This window comes from Mytilus galloprovincialis, chromosome 4, assembly GCF_965363235.1.
Source record: "Mytilus galloprovincialis chromosome 4, xbMytGall1.hap1.1, whole genome shotgun sequence".
In the NCBI taxonomy this organism is placed as follows: domain Eukaryota; kingdom Metazoa; phylum Mollusca; class Bivalvia; order Mytilida; family Mytilidae; genus Mytilus; species Mytilus galloprovincialis.
In genome coordinates this window covers 18,561,462-18,589,419 of record NC_134841.1, presented here as the reverse complement: position 1 = coordinate 18,589,419, position 27,958 = coordinate 18,561,462, and the positions used below count along the sequence as shown (strand labels likewise).

The window sequence follows — 27,958 nt, the reverse complement described above, 5'->3', positions numbered from 1 at the left end:
TTCAGTGAAAATGCTAGTGAAAATTTACAAATTTTATGAAAATTGTTAAAAACTGACTATAAAGGGCAATAAAATTGTGTTTTGGTGATGGTGATGTGTTTGTAGATCTTACTTTACTAAACATTCTTGCTGCTTACAATTATCTCTATCTTTAATGAACTTGGCCCAGTAGTTTCAGTGAAAATGCTAGTGAAAATTTACAAATTTTATGAAAATTGTTAAAAATTGACTATAAAGGGCAATAAAATTGTGTTTTGGTGATGGTGATGTGTTTGTAGATCTTACTTTACTAAACATTCTTGCTGCTACAATTATCTCTATCTTTAATGAACTTGGCCCAGTAGTTTCAGTGAAAATACTAGTGAAAATTTACAAATTTTATGAAAATTGTTAAAAATTGACTATAAAGGGCAATAACTCCGTAGGGGGTCAATTGACCATTTTGGTCACGTTAACTTATTTTTAGATCTTACTTTTCTGTACATTATTGCTGTTTACAGTTTATCTCTAACTATAATAATATTCAAAATTATAACAAAAAAACGACAAAATTTCCTTAAAATTACCAATTCAGGGGCAGCAACTTAACAATCAATTATCCGATTCATCTTAAAATTTTAGGGCAGACAGATCTTCACCTAATAAACAATTTTATCTCCTGTCAAATTTGCTCTAAATGCTTTGGTTTTTGAGTTATAAGCCAAAAACTGCATTTTACCCCTATGTTCTATTTTTAGCCATCTTGGTTGGTTGGCCAAGTCACGCCACACATTTTTTTAACAAGATACCCCAATGATGATTGTGGCCAAGTTTGGTTTTATTTGGCCCAGTAGTTTCAGAGGAGAAGATTTTTCTAAAAGATAACTAAGATCTCTATCTATAATCATATTCAAGATAATAACCAAAAACAGCAAAATTTCCTTAAAATTACCAATTCGGGGGCAGCAACCTATGTCCGATTCATCTGAAAATTTCAAGGCAGATACATCTTGACCTGATAAACAATTCTACCCGATGTCAGATTTGGTTAAATTTGGCCCAGGAGTTTCAGAGGAGAAGATTTTTATAAAAGTTAACGACGACGGACGCCGGACGCCAAGTGATGGGAAAAGCTCACTTGGCCCTTTGGGCCAGGTGAGCTAAAAAAAAAGGGGGGATCACCGATGTTTTAAATCCGCTAAAACGGATTAATCTTATTGTCGATTTTGGGCGAGAACTATAACGACGTTGCTAGCATATGAGCATTTCTTGCAATGCTTGGAACTATTGGGTGGAATTAAACCTTTTCACTACAAAATATAATTTAAAAAAATCAAGGTATTTTGATTATTCATTGATATTTTTATCAATCTATCGAAACGTTAAACATTACATACAGTAGCAGTTTATTATGAAGTAATTCTCAAAGTTGAAGTCATCTAATTTTTGTAATTGCATTTGTTGTATACTAGGGAAAACGAATGTCTTCCTCATGTCGTATTAAAGAAATAATTTACGGCTTGCAGATTAAGAATCTTCTACTTCGGAAGACTGAGAGTATCCGGGTTGAAAAGTAACACGTTCCATTTAGACTACAAACAGAATAAATTCACTAACTTATCCATTTGCACCGGGAAGATAAAACCTGAAATGTTTAAAAAGCCACAAACTCGGCACTTTCAAAACAAGAATGGTTCGTAGTACACGGATCTGCACTATCATTTTCTATGTTCAATGGACCGTGAAAATGGGGGGAAAATCTCTGATTTGGCATTAAAATTAGAAAGATCATATCATAAGAAACATGTGTACTAAGTTTAAAGTTGTTTGGACTTCAACTTCATCAAAAACTACCTCGACCAAAAAATTTAACCTGAAGCGGGACGAAAGGACGGACGGACGAACGGACCCACAGACCAAAAACATAATGCCCATTAATTGGGCATAAAAAGCAATAATGACAATTTTTTTGAAGAAATTTAAAATTGGTTAACATTTCCATAATCTCACAACGCTCCATAATCGAACCAAATTAAATTCCAGTTGAATTTTGAGTTAAACTTCGAGTTTTATTTTGATTTCGAACATTTATTCCAGTAAGAGTTCTGGTTAACGCTCGAGTTGCACTTAGAAACTTCCGATTTATACTGTTAGATAGAGTAAAAATTCTGGTTAGAGTTAAAATTTTGAAATCCGATGAAATTAAGAGTAAGATTGAGGTTTCTATTTTCTGTTGGTGCACCTCTTTTTCTTTGAATGTATATTCTTTTATCACATTTATCTTTCATTACGGTATAGGTACTTTTTTTGCCAATACTGATTAAATCTGTGTGCCAATTTAAAAACACTCTCTCATATATCATATATATTGGCCATTTTTTTTTTAAATAACCAAAGAATCTAGAGTTAATCAGCTACCTTTTTATATTAAAAAAACTGGTTGTCCTTTTCAGTGATTGTCGGAATCCGACAATCTCACTATATATATATATGCAAAAAACATGATAAGTTTACTGGTTGGTAGATTCTTATAGACTCTCTCTCTATATATATATATCACTGTCGACAGGCAATTTATCACATTGGATGATCTGTACACGAACCTACATCTGCACTATTATTACTAGTTTTTTGGGTGGTTTTTTTTATTGTTTTCTTGATTTTTGCAAAACTTTCAGTGGCTAATCAGTATAACATAGACATCAGCACAAAACATTTGTCTATATGAGTGGAATATTCTTTCACCAGACGGACCATTAATGTATTTTTGAATAGAAGTTTCCCAGTCATTATGAAAATAATCAAGTAAGAAAATCTGTATATTTCTTTTTTGTTTTCGACATGTATCCCTTTTATTCATTAGTGGCGTAGCTGGGTCATTTTTACGTGTACGCCCGAACCTTGGCGAGGGATATGAGGGGTGCCAACCGCTTAATGTCAAAGCACCTGTTGGTAGTGGGTTCGAAAGGGACGAAGCCCCCGAAAGCTATCGAGAATGAGATACCATAATGATTCCTGTCAGTAAAAAATCATTGATAACAACATACTTTTGAATCTAAATGTTTTTTTTGGTTTTTTTTGTTAAATTTTGTAATATGTTAACAAACATGTTTAACCCCGCCGCATTTTTGCGCCTGTCCCAAGTCAGGAGCCTCTGGCCTTTGTTAGTCTTGTATTATTTTAATTTTAGTTTCTTGTGTACAATTTAGAAATTAGTATGGCGTTCATTATCACTGGACTAGTATATTTGTTTAGGGGCCAGCTGAAGGACGACTCCGGGTGCGGGAATTTCTCGCTACATTGAAGACCTGTTGGTGACCCTCTGCTGTTGTTTTTTATTTGGTCGGGTTGTTGTCTCTTTGACACATTCCCCATTTCCATTCTCAATTTTAACTTATTCATCGTGTTAAAGTGGCAGCTAGCCTAATGGTCATTGGTTTTAAAGAAAACGTTCAAACCAATATTACTTTTGAATAAGTTTAAATGGTGCCGTGAGTGAGCATATAATCAACAAAAGCACCTTTTAATGAACACGAAAAAAAATAATTCTAAGAGGTGCAATATAAAAAAATTCTGGAACATCTAGGATTTCTTCCACAAAAAGTGATTCGAATTGAATGTATCATTCCTTTAAAGGGATTTAAAAAAAAAAAAAAAATCTTTTGATATTTTTTTCTTGATCTGGAATATTTCACGACAATCTATGAAGGTTTATACCACTGGGTCGATGCCTCTGCTGGTGGACTATTAGTCCCCGAGGGTATCACCAGCCCAGTAGCCAGTACCGAAATGAAAATACGGATTTTTTGTGTTATTAAAATTTGCTGATACAAAATATTATAAATCATTATAAATTAAGGAATGTATCTCCCTCATGCAAAGCTCTGATTCCTTTCACGGATTGGGCTACACTTTTTGGACCTTTTGGATTATAGCTCTTCGTCTTTAATATAAGCTTTGGATTTTAAATATTTTGGCCACGAGCATCACTGAAGAGACATGTATTGTCGAAATGCGCATCTGGTGCAAGAAAATTGGTACCTTTAATTTTATTGAGCATGTAAAACATTTAATTGCGTAAAGAAGAGTCCGGCTATCTGTCTATCAGAAAAGAAAAGAAAAATGAACGAAAACAAATGCTTTTAAAATGTTAGCTTTAGACATTAGTCATAGAAAAAGCTTCTTCAACATTTTCATAAATTTCGATGAAGGTTCGACAAGTAGAAAAAATAACAAAATGTAAGCCCAAACTGCGACCACTTATTAATTGCAGAAAGACATACATTTTATCCTTAAAATGCGGGAAAATTAAAGATATAATTGCATTATTATATTGCTCTGAATACTCTTTTGATCATAAACAGTTTCTGTACAACTTTCGTAAAATTTCACGGAGAGTCATTTAAAAGAATTTATCCACATTCGGAACCTAAATATTGACGCCGCTTTGTCTCGCCTTTGGGACATAAATCACAGGTTCGACAAAAATACAAACAACATACCGAATCTGAGCAGATAGTGAATTGCTTAAATATAAGAAAAGAAGGTAAAATTGAGAAAGGAAATGGTGAATATGTCAAAGCGACAACCACCCGACCATAGAGCAAACAACAGCCGAAGGCAACCAATGGGTCTTCAATGTAGCGAGAATTCCCGCACCCGTAGGTGTCCTTCAGCTGGCCCCTAAAATATGCATAATAGTACAGTGATAATGGACGTCATACTAAACTCCGAATTATACACAAGAAACTAAAATTTAAAATCATACAAGACTAACAAAGGCCAGAGGCTCCTGACTTGGGACAGGCGCAAAATTGCGGCGGGGTTAAACATGTTTATGAGATCTCAACCCTCCCCCTATACCTCTAGCCAATGTAGAAAAGTAAAAGAATAACAATACGCACATTAAAATTCAGTTCAAGAGAAGTCCGAGTCTGATGTCAAAAGATGTAACAAAAGAAAATAAATAAAATGACAATAATACATAAATAACAACAGACTACTAGCAGTTAACTGACATGCCAGCTCCAGACCTCAATTAAACTGATTGAAAGATTATGTCTTCATCATATGAATATCAGGTACAATCCCTCCCGTTAGGGGTTTAGTATCATACTATCATAAAATATATGAGAAGAACATAACCCGTGTCATGCCAACAACTGTTTTTTTAGAAATAAATGTGTTTAGTTCCGATGCAAAGACCCTATCAGTGAATCAATGTTAAGGCCAAAATATGCAATCTTTAATGACCTGACAACAGTATCGTAACTATATCCCCTTTTAATAAGTCTATTTAAAGGTTTTGTTAGTTTCTGAGGAGAATACTGACATTTTTGTGCTTTATAAAGAATATTTCCATAAAATTTTGGATGTGAAATACCTGAACGTATAAGATGTCTGCATGTTGAGTTATATTTACGTAGAATTCATAGTGGATTCAGACTTTTACAAAAGATTCGAACAAATATATTAAATGATCTATTTGAGTAAATTTAGTCCCTTTTTATTCAAAATTACAATCTAGTGAAAAAAGAAGCACAAGGCTGATGTGCTTTTCATCAGATTTTCTTATTCTATGTCGATTATTTGTTTTATTTTCAAAATTCAAGTGTACGCCCGGGCGTTTTGACGTAAACGTAGCTACGCGCATGATTCATCATGGACAGTATGTGTAGTCTTCTTTTTCGTGTGAATACCGCTGGCATTCTGAACTTGTTATTGTTAGTTTATTATTTCAAGTGTACTATTGTATGCCGTGACCATCTATACTATCAAACGAGCAGACCTCATTGTGTGTGTCGCTGCTCTTCCTTCCACAATAAATTAATCATCATGCCTCTGTGTACGTTAGGTAACATTCATAGTTGCATTTGTCCTGAAGCCGCACAGAAGGACGGACGGACGAACGAACGTACGGACGAACAGACTAGAAAATATAATTTCCATAGATGGGGCATAAAAATTTATTGTTAAATGAAAGTTCTCGGGACGTCGGGATCTGGTGTTTTTAAGCTCGTAGTTACGGGATTGATCTTTACGGGATGCGGGAATATTTTTTTTTATTTCGGGATGTCGGGATATGAATTTCGTTAAAATACGCACCTCGGGATTTCATGTTTAAGACCGGGATTTCGGTATCAGGGCCCCTCAGACCACCCCTCAAATGAGCCTTAAGTCATTTATACGAGATTCAAATCCTACCATTGGCATGTTAATAGGGCTCTCAAAAGGAAAAGCACTGATGGATTGTCCTAGAAGCACATTTTATTAGAATAATAATGGTCTATAAGCAGTTTCATGTTTGAAGCGGTGCAAATTTTCAATTTAATTTGACTTTTACCAAAAAATGCATTGTAGCAAAGGGGAAGAATAATTGCGGTATAAGGCCAGAAACACGAAATTTATTGAATTTAACAGAAAGGAAACACAAAACGGACTTAGGAAAAAAGGGAGAGGGCTTTTGATACCTTATATGAAATTCTCCAGTCATAATATCTTTTACAAAAAATCATCCTACAACAGTTTACAAGCTGTATATGCCCGCGATTTCGCGGGTATGTTCTAGTTTCATATAAATAGATATTAGTTCACATGTGGATTGTCAACAGGCATTCGATATATAATTCACATGTGGATTATCGACAGGCATTCGATATGAAAAAAGTAAAATCACAAAAATACTGAACTCAGAGGAGAATCCAATCGGAAAGTCCTGACTTTGTACAGGCATTTTCAAATGTAGAAAATGGTGGATTAAACCTGGTTTTAAAGCGCTAAACCTCTCACTTTGATGACAGTCTCATCAAATTCCGTTATATTTACAATGATGCGTGAACTAAACAGACATAATAAATAAAATAGTCAAAATATGGGTACAGCATTTTCGACAGGCATTCGATATGATTGACACATAGATTGCCTACAAGCATTCGATTAATTTGACACGTGGATTGTCGACATGCATTCGATATAATTGACTCGTGGATTGTCGACATGCGTTAGGTGGTATTGACATGTGGATTGTCGACAAGCATTCAATACATAATTCCAATGTGGATATTCGACAGGAATTCGATATGATTGACATGTGGATTTTTTTACAGGCATTCGTTGTAATTGACTTGTGAATTGTCGACAGACATTTAATGTAGTTGACAAGTGGATTTTCGACAGGCATTCGATATAATTGACATGTGAATTGTCGACAGACATTCAATGAAGTTTACATATGGATTTTTGACAGGCATTATATCTTATTGACAAGTTGATGGTCTACATGCATTCGTTATAATTGACATGTGAATTTTCGACAGGTATTCGATATGATTGACATGTGGATTGTCGAGAGGCTTTCGATTTGATTGGCATGTTGATTGTCGACAGACATTCCATATAATTGACATATTGATTGTCAACAGGCATTCAATATATAATTCCAATGCGGATTGTTGACAGGCATTCGATATGATTGATAAGTGGATGGTCGACACGCATTCGATATAATTGACATGTGGACTGTCGACAGGCATTCGATATGATTGATGTGTGGATTTTGGACAGGCATTCGATGTAATTGACATGTTGATTGTGGATAGGCATTCGATGAAATTGACGTTAGATTTTGACAGGCATTCGATGTAATTGTCATGTGGATTGTGGACAGGCTTTCGAAGTAATTGACATGTTGATTGTTGACAGGCATTCGATGTAATTGACGTTGATTGTGGACAGGCAATCGAAGTGATTGACATGTGGATTGTGGACAGGCTTTCGATGTAATTGACGTTGATTGTGGAAAGGCATTCGATGTAATTGTCATGTGGATTGAGGACAGGCTTTCGAAGTAATTGACGTTGATTGTGGACAGGCATTCGATGTAATTGACGTTGATTGTGGATTGGCATTCGATGTTACTGTCATTTGGATTGTGGACAGGAATTCGAATTTATTGACATGTTGATTGTGGACAGGCATTCGATGAAATTGACATTTGGATTGTTGACACGCAATCGATGTAATTTACACGTGGATTGTCGACAGGGAATCGATGTAATTGACACGTGTATTGTCGACAGACATTCGATGTAATTGACTTTTGGATTGCAGACAGGCATTCAATAAAATTTACACATGGATTGTTAACATGCATTCGATATAATTGACATGTTGATTGTCGACAGGCATTTGATACAATTGACATGTGGATTGTCGATAGGCATTCGACAAAATCGACACGTGAATTGTGGACAGGATTTCGATATAACTAACATGTGGGTTGTCGAAAGTGAACTAAAGAGAGCAATTTTTTTTAATTTTAGAATTCTGTATCATACTTTATGCAGATGACATAGTCTATTGTACATTTTATAAATTACTAGTAAAGGTAAACAATAAAATTGAGAATGGAAATGGGGAATGTGTCAAAGAGACAACAACCCGACCAAATAAAAAACAACAGCAGAGGGTCACTATATAATAAAGGAGCAAAGATTGGCGTGATTATATTTTTTTCTAAAAGAACAATAAAGTTTTTTAATATTGTGAATAATTAATGTAGAAGAATGTAAAACCAGTAGAACAATCTATATATACTCTTGGCTTTGTTGTCATTGTTTACTTTAACATATAAGAGTGTTGTAGACAGTGTTTTAGATACAGGGCCAGTCCAATATGTGATGTTTTAAATCTTGGAGGTACATCTTCATACAATTGACCGGTCGTATCGTATAAGTGACGTAATAATACCTACAATATAAAAATATCTCATATGAGTTAAATATAATTAGTTTGAAGAAATGACCTGGCCTGCTTAGATAATTCACCCTTTAAGAAACATAAATAAGTAACTATCTCATACAGCTAGGGCTAAATTTCTTCTTTTTAATCTACTGCATAACAATAACAGTAAGCAACTCGCCAAGTTTAACGAACTGGTACCAATTAATCACTGTACCGGTTATTTTTATTTGCATCTAGAATGTAAATTAATTTTTCCTGTTAATTAAAAAAAAAAAATTTATTATGATATTCAACTCGCAACAGAGCTTCTTGTGTGTTTTAAAAAGATATTGGCAACCGGTGACTATTTATATAATTAGGAGGATACTAAACCAATAGATGGATAAAATCTGATAAAATTGGACGAACTTCACAAATAAATAAGAGGATCATAAGAGTCTGATGACTCACCTGAATACATTTAATCTAAGGAAGTAAAAAGAAAGGACATTGGAGAGAAGTCAATCTTATAAAAATTACGTGTCAGTTGCGAATTCCGAAATTCACAGAAAACTAAAAGGATATGTACAGTAGTGAAATAATATTAAAAAGTAATTGATCAGAACTATTTCAAAAGTCAAACTTATAATCTGTTGAGCTATATCCATTGACGTTCGTCCTTGAGATGCATGAAATGTTTGATATTGGACATAAAGAAAAAAACCAAACAATAAATCAATCTACTGGCGTTGCATTAACTGTTCGACTCAATATTCCCGTCCAGTACACTTAAATCTTTGAATATTTCTGTCCCCATCATTAATGACTTACTCGCATGGCTCGCGGATCTGGTTTTACTCTCTCATATTCTTTAGGTATTCCTTTTATGGATGACTCGTCTTTTACAGCAATCCCGCTATTTCTCATGGAAATGTTCACATCAGAGCATATTTCGTCCATAATGTTGATCGCTTCGTTGTTTTTATTACTTTCAACGATTTCCACATTTTCTGCTATATCCATACAATCAAGTAAGGTTAAAGCTGACTTGTCAGTCATTTCAAAGAGCTGTAGATAGAAAGAAAATGCATGGATAGTAAGGGACGAAATCAAAAGTTCAATGTAGGATAAAAAAACTTAATTCACATAGTTTTTTCACTGACTTTTTTTTTGGATTAACAAAACTTGCAGCAATGTTGACCCCCCCCCCCCCACCCCCCTCCCCCCCCCCACCCCGTCACTAAATAAAAAGGTAAATGAAAAGGTTAATACAACGTAATTTTGTTTCAGTCAAGCTTGATACGATATAACGGAAAGGTAAACAGACAATATAAATAAGCTAATATTTTCTTAATTATTTTAATCACTTCATTATAGGCATGTCTCAGCCTCTCAGGATTTTATGATCTTTCATGTATAGCTACAAATATCGAATTTTCAAAAGTCTTCAGTATAGACAAATATATATTCAAATAAAAAGTCCAATTTTGCTGGATAATGCATATATATTTAATTATTATTTAATTTTCACAAGTACTTTCATGTTCATTATATTTTTTTTTTGAATGGTATTAAGCGATATCATACTACTCCCATCGGAACTTCTCGTATGTTTAGATTAGTTCGAAGAAGATAAGACGACGAACCTATTTATAGCACAGTTCTATTTTAAGGTATTTGCATAATTTTTGTCCTATCAAAAGTCTGAATTAAACATTGCACCACAAGCTTGAAATACAACGATAGTATAAATAGATAACTACTAACTACTTCTCATAACAACAAATAAGATCAGAAAAAAGTGTCGAACCACAAGACAATGGTGCAGAAAATTTCCAAACGGGGTGTCCACTCCGGGAACACCCTCAGAGCATCCAATTCAAGGTAGGTCAATTAAAAATTATGAAAGTACTTCTCATCCAAATCACAGTGGCGGCTCTAGACGAGGTTCCAGGGGTTGGAACCCAGTTCCAGGTCTGTCCAAGGGATTGGAACCTTATTTTTTGGACGATCAATGCATGAGAATGGGGACATATGGTAACCCACTTTCTCCTGGGTTGGGAACACCCCTTTTCCGCCACTGCATGTTATTTTCATATTGGGTTTATATGAAATTAATTTACGACAAAAATTTAAAAAGTTAGATTGAATAAGATGAAATAATCATATGTAAAAATAATTTATAAAATCGGTTGATAAAAATAATCGATGCGCTCGTGAATATATGATTTCAACTTTCAAAAAGACCAACTCCCCCTTAACATTGCCCACAACTGTATGCTGCTATTTTGAATATTGATATAAATATTACTTTTCGATTATATTTGGTCAACTCATAATAAAAAATGTCCAAACCATTTAAAAGCAAAGGCGGATTTAGAGGTTTTTTTCAGTCCCCCCCCCCTTTTTGTGAGAAACATTTGATTGCTTATATAGGGAATCACTGAAGCATTAGGGTCCCCTCTTAGGCAGTTAGTGGGCCTCCTCTTATGAAAAATTTTGGATCCGCCAGTGAAAAACTTGTCTTATACCATTATCTATAGATACAATTTCAGGTGTATTATTGACATGAAGATGTTTATAATTCGAATTAAGAGTTCGAATTTTTTATAAATGTAATGCTAGAATAAATATAATGGTAGAAAATGTATTTCAGCTACTTAGCGCCCGCCCGAAAAAAAGGATGGGGGTATATAGCAGTCAGACTGGTTCAATGCAATGATTTTGAAATTTGAAAGATCACATAAGCGTAATATTTGGGAATCAACATGAAAAATAAATAGATGCGCTAAATAAGTCTAAATAAAACCAAAGACTGAGCAACAAAAAGTAATATAATTCGATGCATACTACACAAAAAAATAACAATCGTGAACTTCTCACTGAAAATTAAATAGAAGTTAAATCTCTTATAAACATGTAACTTAGTAAGAAAAAAATGTCTTATGAAATGGTAATTTTTAGAAAAATGAAATCACTTTTAGTATGCTGATCAGTATTATATGCACGGATACATTTGGCCAAAAACAGGAGCTTAAAACGTTCTTGGTACATGCAGTTATAAGTGATCATAAGTAATGCAAGAATTAATATAACGGTCGAAAATGTATTTAAGTTACAAAATTAGATAGTATAAACTTCACTCTAAAATTGTCACTCAGTCCGGGCAATCGTCATATGGCATCCTATTTATACTTAAACATTATTGTTCACGTTGGCCTTCAAAGGGAGCGTTTAGGAAATTCATGCTTGCTTCAATGCAATAATCTTGAAATTTCAATGAATTAAAATATTGGTATTTCATTGTAGGTTCAATCGTACATACAGTAGGAGATCATGTCTTCTAAGAAAGTCATGGAGTCCAACAGCAATGAAAGATACCATTTTAGATGATCTAAATATGGATAGAGATGATGTGCTATATTCGCTTAATAAAAAGGGAAGATGGGAACTTCCGGAAATGCTTAAACATTCCATTTTGACAGGAAGCTACAAGAACTTGAAATCAAACGTCAAGTTAATTGTCTCCCATGACATCGCAAAGAAAAGTCATACTGTTGGGTACTATTCCTCAAAAGGAAATAATAAGAAAATAGAAAGTAAAAAGAAAACTTATTTCAACGGCGAATCAGTCGTAGCTCAAAGCATAATAGACGACAAAACTGGTACACAACCTATCCTTCAAATTGAAGTAGTTTACCCTAGTCCATCAACATGTTCAGTAGTTCACAATCCAAAATATGTCGGGCATTATATTGATAAACCTGAAAATGGGCGTGGCCGAACAACAAAAGCCAGAAGACAAAGGGAGAAACTCAGTGTTGGTCAATACTATGACGAATATTGCGAATCATTTGAAGATATTTATAACGACGAATCCGAAACGGAGACGGAGTTAGACGATGAATCAGCTTCGTACCTGTACGAAAACGCTAAGAAAGAAGACGTCACAAACACAGAATTATTAGAAGATATCATGATACATGCTGCTTTAATGCAAAGTTTGTGTCAAAGAAACAACATAAACTATTATTCAAAGCAGATTTTCGAATCTAAAGACAGAAAAGTATATGAACCAAAGATTACGACAGACGAAACACCACAAATCGAAGAGCCTACAAGTTTGGCTTTAATAGAGAATAGAAAAACAATGGAGCCTGTGTTTGTATTGCTTCCAAAAAGAGAAGTAGAGAGTTCATTGTTGAAAGAACGATATGGCAAAAGCTATGCTGAATGTCCTTGTTTACCACGAAAGTTTTTAATCGATGTTAGCGACAAAATGATAATGCGATTGAAAAACTCCGGATGTTTGAAAGCAGAAATCTTAAAAAATTGGGACCTGACCTCCTGTGTTGTATTTACATATGATGAATACGATGTCAACAGTACAGAGACACACGGCGTATTCAGAGTATGTCTTAATATTGGAACAAACTCAGAAAAATTCAGAATTTTGACAATGTTTGACTATTACAACGGTTGCGTAGAAGATGTCTTACACAGAGCTGTGACATTCCTAGATATGATGTCGACCGACGGATTTATAGAAAATGAAAAACTTCCCCCGATAGAAAGTATGTCCATGAAATTTGAGAATTTGAACAAGTGTCAGAAGTTTAAGAAAGACGCGTCTTTAGTTACTCGGAAAACGCTATTTAAAGACATTTTCAACAACAGTTTGAGTGACAATGAAACAGTCGTTGAACTCGGTTATGAATGCATTTCTTCAGAATATTGTGGAATTTGCTTTGATTTTATAGCTGAAGGCGGAAAACCTGGAACAGCTCTTTCATCATGTGGACATTGGTTTTGTGATGAATGTTGGATAGACCATTGCAGATCGCGTATGAATATGGGTTCTGTGAACATAACTTGTCCAGAACATGGATGCAAGGAAACAGTCGCTGAAGCTGTACTATTGACATTTATAAACGTATTCGAAGTACTTAGTTTAAAACGACGAGACCATGACCTTAAGTTGCAGGCTTCTGATGCTAAATGGTGCCCAAATCCAAACTGTTGTAGGGTTATCACAGTAACTAATCCAGAAAAAGCGAAGGATGTTGCGTGTATATGTGGAACACATATTTGCTTCCAATGCTTACAACCACCACACTGGCCAGTTCCATGTGATAATGCGCCAGCCTACTGGAAAAAGTTGAAAATGAATGGTGACGACATCACCATATCAGAAACATTTGTAAAGGTCCGTGGGAAATCATGTCCGAAATGTAAAAGGTTCGTGGAGAAACTGGGTGGCTGTTTCTATATGAGCTGTGCATGCGGATCTAATTTCTGCTGGGGATGTTTAGGCACGTATCCAAACCATATAGCGAGTGAAAAATGCAATCAGTACAAACACGGAGACACGAAAGGAACTAGCACTCTGCAGGTTACCGAAATGGATGGTTATACTAATCTATCAAATAGAAATAGAAGTGGAGATTACAAGAAAGCCGTTAACCACCGCAAGGGTCGTCATCCACTTAAAATAAGCCAAATAAGATCAGGCTCTCGTCAGATCATATTTAAATGTAAAAACATTGCCAAAAGAAAAGGACCACTATATTTTCCAATGTTCGATGGCACAGAAGATAATGTTTCTGTTTGTTCAGATGTGGAAGAGAAGATTAAGGAATTACTGAACAATATGGTATCAGTTTACGTTGAGCTTCATCACATGGCAGAATATTGCTACGTTTTTATTGATAAACTCATAAAATCCGGTATTAAATGTTCACATCTTCGAGGGAATGCTGACATCCTTGGTTATTTAGCCGATAGTATATTTTGTATTTTAACAGATTCCGCTGACGTGAAGGACTGCCGACCACTTCTGTCTTCCTTATTACAAATTCAACAAAAATCAGTAGATGTCACGAAAAACATTGTTTCAGTCACTAAAAAGTTTACAGTATAAACATGCATTTGTGAAAAGACATGCAAAACAGAAGTGATACAAAAGTGTAAATCATAATTAAAAATGTAAAATTATTATTTTTTTTTATACTAAACAAACTTTAAAAAAACTTGAAATGACGTCAAGGCCTGCTGATAATAAGTGAAATATCAGACGAATACGTATTTTTCTGTTTTACAAATTTGCATGTTTGAGAATAACTCCATTGGTTTATTCACGAGTTGCCCTTCTATGGATATTTTGATTTTCTTTTTAGAAAGGGTGAATGGTTGCAAACAAGAATGTGATCTTTGATATTTCCTTTTATGTATGTTTTTTTCTCTAAACCCAAGAAAAGACCTCATTCTGAAAAGTTAACCCGATACTCAGAGCGTGATCTCTGGGAATGAACACGCGCTTAAAAAATAAGGAGATGTGTTAAATAATGTCACTGTCGACAGAGGCTAATCAGTGAAAGTCAGCAATCATGCATGGGTCACTCACTATAAGGTCTTTAACAATGAGCAAAATCCATACTGTATAGTATTTTATATTTTAAAAAGCCCGACACTTTGTATGCAAAAGAGAGGCGACAGATACCAAAGAGATATGTTTAAGTTCATAAAATAAATTGACAACGTTATGGTTAAAAAGATAGAGACAAACAGACAAACAACATTATACACATAACACAACATTGAAAAAAAGACTGAGCAACACATAAGTAATAAAAGTCGATGAATATACTAAGAATAAAAGCTTCTGACTAAAACAAAGTAAAAAAAAGTAATTTAAACTCGATTTACCTTTCAAGTTTGAGCTTCCTTAATATTTTAATATACTAAAACGCATTTTCTACAAAGATATAAGCCCTCAATGTAGGGATACCCGATGGCATTTAACCAACGTTAGACCACATTAATCTCAATGGAAAAGTTACGAAACTTTCTTTTAGTTCTTTATGATAGACACCCACCCCCCCCCCCTAAATAAGTAGGGAAAATGTCTATGGTCAGTTTTAGAAAAAAGAAATCATCTCTAGACTAGTAGGCTGATGCACGGATACATTTGGCTTGGTACAGAAAGTTGTATCGATATCGTCGACACATACTTATAATAAATGACAATTTTCAATAATACAGTTAGGCATTCTTGCATCAAATAAAACGAGACAAGCATGTGGGGACAAAACTGGAAATGTCTTCAACAAACACGACCTTGTAACAGACAGAAACTTTGAGGAAATGAAGTTTTTTCAGTATCACCCCTGTACAATATATATTGTAAAATCAGGTATTATTTGTTTTGTCAAGACCCTGCAAATTCAGAGGTTTTATAATTACTGAACTGATCAGAGATTTTATAAGAGCCCTGATTTTAATCCTGGTACCTTTTATAACTACACCACTGGGTCGATGCCACTGCTGGTTGACGTTTCGTCTCCGAGGGTATCACTTCGGTGTTGACATGAATATCAATTATATGGTCATTTTTATGAATTTCCTGTTTACAAAACTTTGATTTTTTCGAAAAGCTAAGGATTTTCTTAGCCCAGGCATAGATTACTTTAGCCGTATTTGGCACAACTTTTTGGAATTTTTGGTCCTCAATGATCTTCAACTTTGTTCTTGTTTGGCTATATTACTTTTTAGATACGAGCGTCACTGATGAGTCTTATGTAGACGAAACGCGCGTATGGCGTATTAAATCATAATCCTGGTACCTTTGATAACTATTTAACTAGGGATTATACAAAATCACTGAAACAATTAATATATTTTTTTTTTACAAATTCACCCAATTTATTTCAGGGAATATGTTTAAAAAGTATTAATTCTTTTTGTATATTATAATAGATAATACCTTGGGAAAGAGAAAAAAGAATACCACAATAACACAAAACAATTCGAGGTTACTTGTTCTATATGTTGATACTTGGTGAGCAATTGTTACTAAATAATTGACATGCTGTAAAGTAATTGCTTAGACACAAATGTCAGCAAACTTTCACAAATGTTACTTCAAACAACTTGTATGGAAACCGGATAAATATGAGGTAATTGTGGAATTTATTGTAAATCAAATAAATAAGACAAAACAAAATTGAATTCTACATTGGTTTAGGCCATGTAATCAAGTGGCAAATATTACATGTATATCAGGACATGAACATGTTAATGTGACATAAAAATAGAATTTTAATAGTAATAAAAACCAATAAACAGCTGCGCCATGAGCGCATGATACGCCCGACATCTTGTGTGGAAGTTTTATGCAATAATCATAAATAGTTTCTGAGAAAGTTTTAAGCAATAACCATATATTGTTTTTGAGCCAGCGAGACATGTGAAACCCCCAACCCTGTTTTTTTTTTACAAAAAACTAAATATCACTAAAATTATATTTTGAATCAAAACCAAAAAGTATACAGATCTTTAGATTAATATAACAAAGAAGTGTGTAAAGTTTTAAGCAATAATCATAAATTATTTTTGAGATACGGTGCAACATGTAAAAAAAAAACTCCCCTGTTTAACAAAATACTCAATAAAGTACCAGGATTATTATTTAATACGCCAGACGCGCGTTTCGTCTACACATAAGACTCATCAGTGACGCTCAAATCAAAATAGTTATAAAGCCAAACCAAAGTTGAAGAGCATTGAGGACCCAAAATTCCAAAAAAGTTGTGCCAAATATGGCTAAGGTAATCTATTTTTGGGATAAGGAACATAGAAAGTGTGCAAATGTTTCATCAATAGTTTCCAAACTTTACAAGGAACTTTGCGTGGAATGCCAACTAAAAAAAACGAAGATCTGCAAGTAAAGGTGTCAGATCACCAATTACTCCCTCCAATTTAGAAAGTAGTCCTACTTTGACACAAAATAGTGCTTTTGGTGTCATTGTTTACCTAAACTAACCAACAAATTTGCAGAAATGAAACTTTTGGTGAAAGGGAAATATATTTAGACCATTTTGAGCCAAAATTCACTTGTCTATGAGTTTGCATTAAAAATTCAGAATTAATGCGCTACATAGTACACTAATTTAAGATTTCCAGAAAACCGGGAGTTATTTTGGTAGTACCTGTCTTTTCAAAATAAGAAATTTGTTACAAGACTTTAAACATTGGTTGAAAATTGGCATGTAGGAAGGTGATACATGTACAATTTAGGATATACCTGGTTTCCTTGAAGTTAAACTTAAGGTAAAATATTTAGAAAGCTGTGAAAATTGCAAAATTTGGTTGAACAGATAGGGATTTTTAATTGGTGGTCTGACACCTAAAGGCATTGTTGATAAGAGAGTTCAATCTCCGAGGTCAGGTTAACATATTTGATTTGATAGACATGCAATCATTCATATGAAGTGCCTATAGATTTCTAAAGGTATACCAGGACAATTTAACAAAATTTGTAGTTTAACGCCCACTTCGTCATCAAGAACAACGAATTTCTAATTTAAAGATGTACTTAGTTGATCCAGAGACATATATACACAATATATATGTCTCTGGTTGATCTTAGGTGAAATTATATAAATAAATAATTTGAAATTGACACTTTAAGCTGGAAGGGTAAAGTTAAGGATCAGAATAAGCTCCAAATTTGATAGGTCTTGGGGCTCCTTTTCAAGATATTTGATTTATAAAATGTGGCGGAAAAGGCTGACTCGGACTTTTACCTTATATTTGCATTGGTATTATTTGGGTCACAAATCAAAAGAAATAAAATCAAGAATATGCTTAAATTTTGTCAAATGCCCTCAGATGACCTGATAAGTCTTATATCAAAAGATAAATAGGTGTTACGGGGCAAAATATGTTGCCCTTTATCGTATGGAAAAACACCAAGGACTACGAACATTTGACACAAATTCTAAACCTCACCTTAGTACATCCTTAAGCTTGTAACTGGGGATTTTACAAAATCCTTAGCATGTTTTCAGTGATTTTACAAAATCAATGAAACTGCGAGTACCTATTGCTCAAAATCACTGATTCTTTCACTTATTTATACAAAATCCCTAATTCTTTCAGTGATTTTATGAAACCCCCAGTATTAAAAAATTCACAGTAACACATACACACATTATATTGATTATATAAATGTTGTACCGACTTTCTGTGCTGTGTCTGATGACTTTTAGCACCTGGTGTAAAACAAGAGAAAGTTCTAGTAAATATTGATGTTTATTATTTGAAATCAGTAATCAAAGTGCTACAGATTTTACACAATAAAATAGCAAGTCTCACTTGATAATAAATTTAGAATTTCACAAATGAACTAAATTAAGGGACATAACTCTATGCAAATTTTAACTAATTAAATAAAACTTGCACAAACTATATTTTATCAAGTGAAACCGCTTTACAAAACTTAACGCACAGGTTAATGCATAATACAATATGTTAAATAAACCGAATCATTTCAACTAAAAAGAATGCTTAATTTAAAATGTTTTGTATAATAACTTGTTGCTATGGAAATAATAAACCTTTAAAATTAATTAAATCTTTGCCAATATAAAACTATTTCTATATTTAATCGCATAAAATCTAATACCAAATACAATTTATTTCTGAATAAATTGGTATGTAATATAACTTTGCATAATTCCTAAACAGTATTTACTCTTTTTTCAAAATATTAAAATAAAGAATATACCCATGTTGCTTAGCAACAACATGTACTTCTGTCACGAGTTCCGTGTATGAGTGTTATACAATAAAATTAACTAAATTCAATTTAAGAAAAATTATGAATTGCCAAAGACAAAATTTTAATATAACATATACAATATGTCTAGCGTTCAAAAATGTGATCAGCTAAACTGACACGCGTCTACCGTAAACAAAATAATAATAAAACTAACCGTGACAAGACAATCAAAAGTCTACCATACTGACACGAGTCTACCGTAAACTAAAAAAAAATAAAACTAGCCGTGACAAAACAATCAAAAGTCTACCGTCAACAATTACATCTAACTCTTCAAATAACAAAAAAACATTCGAAGATTATTTACCACATATATTGGTGAGATTCATGACTTGGTACATTTGTTGGGGTTGAGCCAGTTTTTTCCACCCCCTTTAACCTTAATCGCTTCTCTATTACAGGTAATTGTCTCAGATTTTTACATAGGCATGAATAGATAAATTGGGTTGTATTCTCAAGATATATATATATTATATATATAAACTAGTATATGACGATCAATTTTCCCGTTATGAAACTAGATGTAATAAATTGTTACAGTCGTTTAAAAATCAATATTTTTGTTTTAAATTCTGTTCTGAATGGTTATATGCGTTATCATATAACTATCATCAGAAGTTTTCGTATGTTTACTTTAATTCGAGGGAGATATCCGAGTACGTACCTATTTATCGCACAGTTCTATTTTAAGGTATTTACATACATGATTTTGTCCTATCAAAAGTCTGATTTAAATATTGCACCACAAGCTTGAAATACAACGACAGTATAAATAGATAACTACCAATCACTTTTCATAACAACAAATAGGAACAGGAAAGTGTCCAAACACTAGATAATGGTGCAAAAAAATTCCAAACGGGGTGTCCACTCCGGAAACACCCTCAGAGCATCCAATTCAATGTGAGTTAATGAAAAATACAGTCCGGCTTTTCGCTATTTCGTTATGCTATATCATAGCATTTACTGCAAACTATAAGAACTTAGTTGAATGAAATGAAATAATTATATAATAAATATCTAATAAATAAATAAAATCGGAAAACAAGAATAATATGTTTTAGAATTTTAAGTTGAAAGAATCATCTTTTTTTCATGCACTACCCGCAATATCCCTTTTACCATATTTTATTAAGATCACCAAGCGAAAATAGTTATGTCTACAATCAGAACACGATTAATGTTCTCGTTTCAAAATGTCTTTCTATAGTATTTTATTATCCATATAAAAACATGTATTGTTTGTTTGCCCCACCTACGATAGTAGAGGGGCATCATGTTTTCTGGTCTGTGCGTCCGTCCGTTCCGCTTCAGGTTAAAGTTTTTGGACGAGGTAGTTTTTGATAAGGTTGAAGGCCTGTCAACTTGAAAATTAGTACACATGTTCCCTATGTTATATTCTGTCTAATTTTAATGCCAAATTAGAGTTAAAACCCCAATTTCACGGTCCACTGAACACAGAAAATGATAGTGCGAGTGGGGCATTCGTGAACTATGGACACATTCTTGTTTATTCTAAATTATGATTCTAATTACGGTATTAATATATTTGTTTCAACTTTGAAGTTTAGTCGAATATTATTTTCGGGAGGGTCATTTTAAGTTATAGTGTATCCAATTATTTCGTCCACAAGGCAAAACAATCGATTGTCATCAGTCAAACTTGTCTTACACCATTAGAGATAAAATATCTGGTGTATTATCAGAACTGGAGATGAAGGTTTCGAAATGTAAACATTTGTTCTGAAGTCGATATAATATTTTAACTAATTAGCATACAAAGTTTTTGAATCTTAAGTCGTATAACAGTCATATGTACAATAAAACTTCATTGTTTGGTAGGGATGGGGCTAAGACATTACGCTTGCATCAATGCGATAAGTTTGTGATTTCAAAATATTGGTATTTCATTGCAGGTTCAATCGTACATACAGTAGGAGATCTTGTCTTCTAAGAAAGTCATGGAGTCCAACAGCAATGAAAGATACCATTTTAGATGATCTAAATATGGATAGAGATGATGTGGTATATTCGCTCAATAAAAAGGGAAGATGGGAACTTCCGGAAATGCTTAAACATTCCATTTTGACAGGAAGCTACAAGAACTTGAATTCAAACGTCAAGTTAATTGTCTCCCATGACATCGCAAAGAAAAGTCATACTGTTGGGTACTATTCCTCAAAAGGAAATACGAAGAAAATAGAAAGTAAAAAGAAAACTTTTTTCAACGGAGAATCAGTCGTAGCTCAAAGCAGAATAGACGACAAAACTGGTACACAACCTGTCCTTCAGATTGAAGTCGTTTACCCTAGTCCATCAACATGTTCAGTTGTTCACAATCCAAAATATGTCGGGCATAATATTGATAAATCTGAAAATGGGCGTGGCCGAACAACAAAAGCCAGAAGACAAAGGGAGAAACTCAGTGTTGGTCAATACTATGACGAATATTGCGAATCATTTGAAGATATTTATGACGACGAATCCGAAACGGAGACGGAGTTAGACGATGAATCAGCTTCGTACCTGTACGAAAACGCTAAGAAAGAAGACGTCACAAACACAGAATTATTAGAAGATATCATGATACATGCTGCTTTAATGCAAAGTTTGTGTCAAAGAAACAACATAAACTATTATTCAAAGCAGACTTTCGAATCTAAAGACAGAAAAATATATGAACCAAAGATTACGACAGACGAAACGCCACAAATCGAAGAACCTACAAGTTTGGCTTTAACTGAGAATAGAAAAACAATGGAGCCTGTGTTTGTATTGCTTCCAAAAAGAGAAGTAGAGAGTTCATTGTTGAAAGAACGATATGGCAAAAGCTATGTTGAATGTCCTTGTTTACCACGAAAGTTTTTAATCGATGTTAGCGACAGAATGAAAATTCGATTGAAAAACACCATATGTTTGCAAGCAGAAATCTTGAAAAATTGGGACCTGACCTCCTGTGTTGTATTTACATATGATGAATACGATGTCAACAGTACAGAGACACACGGCGTATTTAGAGTATGTCTTAATATTGGAACAAACTCAGAAAAATTCCGAATTTTGACAATGTTTGACTATTACAACGGTTGCGTAGAAGATATTTTACACAGAGCTGTGACATTCCTAGATATGATGTCAACCGACGGATTTATAGAACATGAAAAAGTACCCTCCAAAGAATGTACATCCTCCATGAAATTTGAGAATTTGAACAACTGTCAGAAAATTAAGAAAGAAGTTTCTTTTGTTACGAGAAATACGCTATTTAAAGATATTTTCAATAACAGTTTGAGTGATAATGAAACAGTTGTTGAACTCGGTTATGAATATATTTCGTCAGAATATTGTGGAATTTGCTTTGATTTTATGGCTGAAGGCGGAAAACCTGGAACAGCTCTTACTTCATGTGGACATTGGTTTTGTGATGAATGTTGGATAGACCATTCCAGATCGCGTATGAATATGGGTTCTGTGAACATAACATGTCCAGAACATGGATGCAAAGAAACCGTCGCTGACGCTGTACTTTTGACATTTATAAACGTGTTCGAAGTACTTGGTATAAAACGACGTCACCACGACCTAAAGTTATTGGCTGCGGATGCTAAATGGTGTCCAAATCCAAACTGTTGTAGGGTAATCACAGTAACTAATCCAGAAAAAGCGAAGGATGTTGCGTGTATATGTGGAACACACATTTGCTTCCAATGCTTACAGCCACCACACTGGCCAGTTCCATGTGATAAAGCACGAGCTTACTGGAAAAAATTAAAACTGCTTGGAGACGACATTGCCATATCAGCATCATTCGTAGATGTCCGTGGGAAATCGTGTCCGGAGTGTAAAAGGTTCATTGAGCATATGGGTGGTGTCTGTTTCTATATGAGTTGTCCATGCGGAGCTTATTTCTGCTGGGGATGTTTACGAACGAATCAAGACGGCAACCATAGGTGGACTAAAAGTTGCAGTCAGAGCATTAGAAACCCACTGAGAGGAACAACTACTCTAAAGGTTACCGAAATGGATGGTTATTCTAATGTATCAAATAGAAATAGAAGTGGAGATTACAAGAAAGCCGTTAACCATCGACAGGGTCGTCATCCACAAAAAATAAACAAACTCAGAAAAGGTTCTCTTCAGATCATATCTAAATGTAAAAACATTGCCAAAAGAAAAGGACCACTATATTTTCCAATGTTCGATGGCACAGAAGATAATGTTTCTGTTTGTTCAGATGTGGAAGAGAAGATTAAAGAATTACTGAACAATATGGTATCAGTTTACGTTGAGCTTCATCACATGGCAGAATATTGTTACGTTTTTATCGATAAACTCATAAAATCCGGTATTAAATGTTCACAGCTTCGAGAAAATGTTGATATGCTTGGTTATTTGGCCGATAGGGTATTTAACATTTTAACAGATTCTGGTGACGTGAAGGACTGCCGACCACTTCTCTCATCTTTATTACAAATTCAACAAAATGCCGTGGATATCACGAAAAACGTGTTTGCGTTCACTAAAAAGTATATAGTATAAACATAAATCTGCTATAAACAAGTGAATACATATCTTTCTGTTTTAAATTATTCACAAATTTGTATTGTTGAGAATAGCTCTCAAGATTAGTTTATTCATGATTCTAATATGACGTGCTTCTTTCGCTTTGTGAATAAACCCATGCTCTAAATCCAATAAATCTTGTTTGCACATGCGTGTATTGACTACTGCAGAATAATGAATTTTATCAAATTGTCATGCATTTAATATATTTCATTAATTTAAAACACTCCTACACTCTTAAATGATGCACATGTTGTTACTAATTCATTTAGTATGACTGTAATGTGTTGCATTTGGAAATTGACATACTAGTATTTGACCTAGATACATGTACGACAACCGTTCATGTTGGCTGTTCAAACTCCTCCCTCTGAAAAATCACATTGCCAGTCGTTTGCTTGTTTATCAACGAAAAAGGGAGATTTATGGCATAGTTTATACAAACGGGCTCCACCTATACACATCGGACATAGAAATTACCTTTTTAATTGTCCTAAACAGAATCGAAATAATTGATGCAAGCTACTACTTTAATGTAGTTTTAACATGGGTAGGCATTATATTCGTGTTATTTTAGCCCTCACTATCGCTCGGGCAAAAATAATCACGTATATAATGCCTACCAATGGTAAAACTACAACAAAGTATAGCTTGCATCAATTATTTCTTAATTTTGCTGTATATGAAATCCCCTCCAAAATTTGTCTATCAATACAAGAGAATAGAACAGCATGATTTTAATATCAACTTGTTTGCTTCCAGAAATTGGTTCAATTTGGCATTGCTCTCTTTTTATTTTTGGTTTTGTCTCTCATACTGGTTTTAGTTCGTCCTCGGTCAATACCATCGAATCAGGTTCATATGTAACTTATTGACTTCGTCAAAAGTCCATAGTTGATAAGCATTTTATATTATAAAAGGCCCGACATGACAAAATAATCGTTTTCTGTGAAAAGAGAACCGATAGATACCAAATAGACATTCAAACTCATAAGTCGAAAATAAACTGACAACGTCATGGCTAAAAAAGAAAAAGACAAAGAGACAAACACCAATACACAAAAGAGAACACAAAAAAAATAAAAACTGAACAACACAAAAGTAATATAAGACTTGCATACTACTAAAAAATGCAACTTCTGACTGAAAATAAAATGAACCAAATCTCGATTAACCTTCGAAGTTTGAGTTTTCTTAATCTTCAATCATTTGTGTATTCAAAAGTTATGTTGGTCAAATTTCAGACAGCAAAACTGTTCGCAAACTTTGAGGGCAGTGGTCCTAATTTTTAAAAGCTTTTTGTACATGGTGTAGTTAAAAAAAAATGCATACAAAGCACAAAACTGACAAGATGGTAAACCTGATGGGCATAATTGATTACATGGTAACAGAAACTAACACGTTTGCAAAAAAATGAAAATTAACAAGTGTGGAGGGACAATTTCATGGAAGCGGAGGGGGCATTAACTTTCACCCTTATCCGTCAGAACGTTCGTCCCAAAATTGGTTTTCGCTCTAACTTTAGTTTGCCTCAACCAAATGGTATGAAACTTATGCACAATGCTTATAACCACAAAACACAGATCAAGTTTGGATTTTGCTGGCGTCACTCTTACCATTCTAGAGAAATGCCCCATTGAATATGGAAAAGTTGCTGAATTTTTCGTTTCTGTTCTCTCAACTTTAGTTAACCTCAACCAAACGTTATGACATTTTTACACAATGCTTGAAACAACAAAACACAGATCAAATTATAATTTTGGTGGCGTCACTTTTACCGTTTTAGAGTAATACCCTTTACAAATGGGGAAACAAATGCTGATTTTTCGTTTCCGTTCTTTAACTTACGTTTGCTCAACTTAATGTTATGAAAATTATGAACAATACTTATTTCCACAAAATACAGATCAACAAGTACAAATTTGGGTAGCGTCACTTTTACAGTTCATGAGTTACCGTCCCTTTATAACGTTATGTGCAAGCGGGGGCACATTCGCCATTTATTCCATAAATTTGTCCCACATTTTAATAGACGCATTTTGTACAAAAATAGAAGCCCTCAAAGTTTGACCTCATTAATCTCAATGGAAGAATAACAAAACTTTCTTTTAGTAGTATACAATAAGATGGAATATGTCTAAGTACTGGTCAGTTTGAGAAATAAATTACCCCCAAAAAACAAACACTTTTAGTATGTCGATCATCATTTAACTACGGATAGATTTGGCTTAGTACAGGAAGTTGTTTACGTATTGAACCTCAAACTTGGTACATGTAGTTATAAGTATTGCACGAACTATTTTAAAGTGAAGACAAGAGGCCGTCATCTTCACCATATAAGTTTTGGTATGAACTGAACAAAAAAAAATTAAAAAAAAGATATTCCTTTTTGTAACTTAATGTTATGAGTCATAACAAAATGACAGAAAATATTTCTGTTAAAAAAAAAAAATTTGCCCTAAATCCCATTTACTCGTTTAGGACAAATACTTTCAGTATCGGACAAGACTGGCAAAACGACCGTTTCCGATCCTTTGGTCGTGACAAATGTAACCCCCATTTTATCGTATGAATCTTTTTTTTTTTTTTTTTTTTACGCCCATGAAGCAGCAAAATTTTATTTAAATACAAAACTATATAATGAACGACATATATAGACAATCGCAGATTTCAGAGCAGATTATCGCACTTCAGCGAACCGAACATCCACTTCAGCGCAGACCATTGCACTTCAGCGCTGGTCATTAACCTTCAGCGTGACCATCGCACCCCAGCGTCCTATTCGAACCTCAGAGTCCTATATATATATATATGGAAACCGGATAAATATGAGGTAATTGTAGAATTTATTGCTTAAAAACCCACAGAGAGAAGACAAAACAAACTCCTGAAATGATTGAGAATACATTGTTACATCAAGACAAGAACATGTTAATTTGGCATCAAAAGGGATATGTAAAAACAAAATAAGCGTTGTATCATCAAACAACAGACTGCAGGAGAATCATATTTCAATAAGTGATGGTGGTAATAAAAATGTTAAAGAAGGAACATAGAAAGTGTGCAAATGTTTCATCAGAAGTTTTCAGACTTTACAAGAAACTTTGCGTGGAATGCCAACTCAAAAAACGGAGATCTGCAAGTAAAGGTTAGGAGTTCAATTTTCGAAGACAGGTTGATTTGATCATAGATGGTTTATACATCTATGATTTGATAGACATGCAATCATTCATGTGTAATGGTTATAGATTTCTAATGGTATACAATCATTAGCCTTTCAAAAAGGGCTAGTCGACTCTTAGCTGATGAAAATGGAAAGTGCCCTCGCTTTGTAGATTAATTCTAGAATAGCCACGTGCATCAATCAACAAATTTTACCACACACGTGAGGTCACCGCACGTTATGAAGTAGTATATATATCGTTTCACGTTGTTGTTTACGAAACTCCAGAAGATTCGGCTATTTATACATAAAAGTTACCTGTGTACCAATATCATGAATATGCATGATTAATGACCAGGCAAACTCTAATTGCTAAAATAGAGAGGAAAAATCCGGTAGGTCTTTTCACCACCGAACACCACAAAAGTTTATTATTTTGTCTTTATCAATGTGAATTAAATATGATAATCAAGTTATTAATTCAACAAATAAGAAGATTTAAAGTCCGAATATCTACAGAAAACAGAAAGAAAGAGTCTTATAACACCCCACTTTTTGAACTCCGCTGACCCTCATGGACACCTCAAATATACTTTTTCCATTTTTTCTTCTTCTAACTCTTCTATAAAATAGTTGTACCTAAAACAGCGAAATTGTGTCCCCGGCGAATATGTGCCCCCATTCTACATGTTGTAACGTTAATTTGAATTGTGACACATTATGATTGGTGCAAGTTGCAACTACTTCATTCTGTGTGTTTATCATATATAGAATTGATTCATGTTTAAATCGCTAGGTCGCGGACTCGCAAACTTCACAAATCTTCAGACTTTCTTTAATTTGTGATTTGCCTAATAAACCGGTCGAGTTTTCATCTCCAGAAAAATACGTTTATCATAATTATGTATAGT

General features: G+C 34.0%; 1 protein-coding gene and 1 long non-coding RNA gene across 4 annotated transcripts in view; one reads left to right on the top strand and one right to left on the bottom strand.

Moving 5' to 3' along the window:
* Nucleotides 1-8,275: 8,275 nt before the first annotated feature.
* Nucleotides 8,276-27,958, bottom strand: part of LOC143071530 (uncharacterized) — a 20,919-nt gene continuing 1,236 nt past the window's right edge. Inside the window, exons 2-3 of the long non-coding RNA XR_012976914.1 lie at nucleotides 9,532-9,768; nucleotides 8,276-8,727 (exon numbers count right to left, since the gene is read on the bottom strand). This is a non-coding gene — a long non-coding RNA (uncharacterized LOC143071530). The remainder of the gene's footprint in view (nucleotides 8,728-9,531; nucleotides 9,769-27,958) is intronic.
* On the top strand, nucleotides 10,418-24,033 carry LOC143071525 (uncharacterized). Of its 3 annotated transcripts, none has more exons than XM_076245883.1 (2): nucleotides 10,418-10,584; nucleotides 21,238-24,033. In XM_076245883.1, exons 1-2 carry the CDS (start codon nucleotides 10,520-10,522, stop codon nucleotides 23,858-23,860), a joined length of 2,688 nt encoding a protein of 895 aa, XP_076101998.1. In that variant the 5' UTR covers nucleotides 10,418-10,519; the 3' UTR covers nucleotides 23,861-24,033. The 3 variants fall into 3 exon arrangements, with proteins under 3 accessions (XP_076101998.1, XP_076102000.1, XP_076101999.1); XM_076245885.1 differs by lacking the exon at nucleotides 21,238-24,033 and adding an exon at nucleotides 12,010-14,684 and having other exon boundaries at nucleotides 10,427-10,584; XM_076245884.1 differs by lacking the exon at nucleotides 10,418-10,584 and adding an exon at nucleotides 20,112-20,224.

What these genes read in the sequence shown, in the direction of transcription:
- LOC143071525 (XM_076245883.1), top strand. Translation starts at nt 10,520, where the DNA reads ATGGTGCAGAAAATTTCCAAACGGGGTGTCCACTCCGGGAACACCCTC. An exon ending in CTCAGAGCATCCAATTCAAG is followed by an intron (nt 10,585 to 21,237) that starts GTAGGTCAATTA and finishes ATTTCATTGCAG; the next exon opens with GTTCAATCGTACATACAGTA.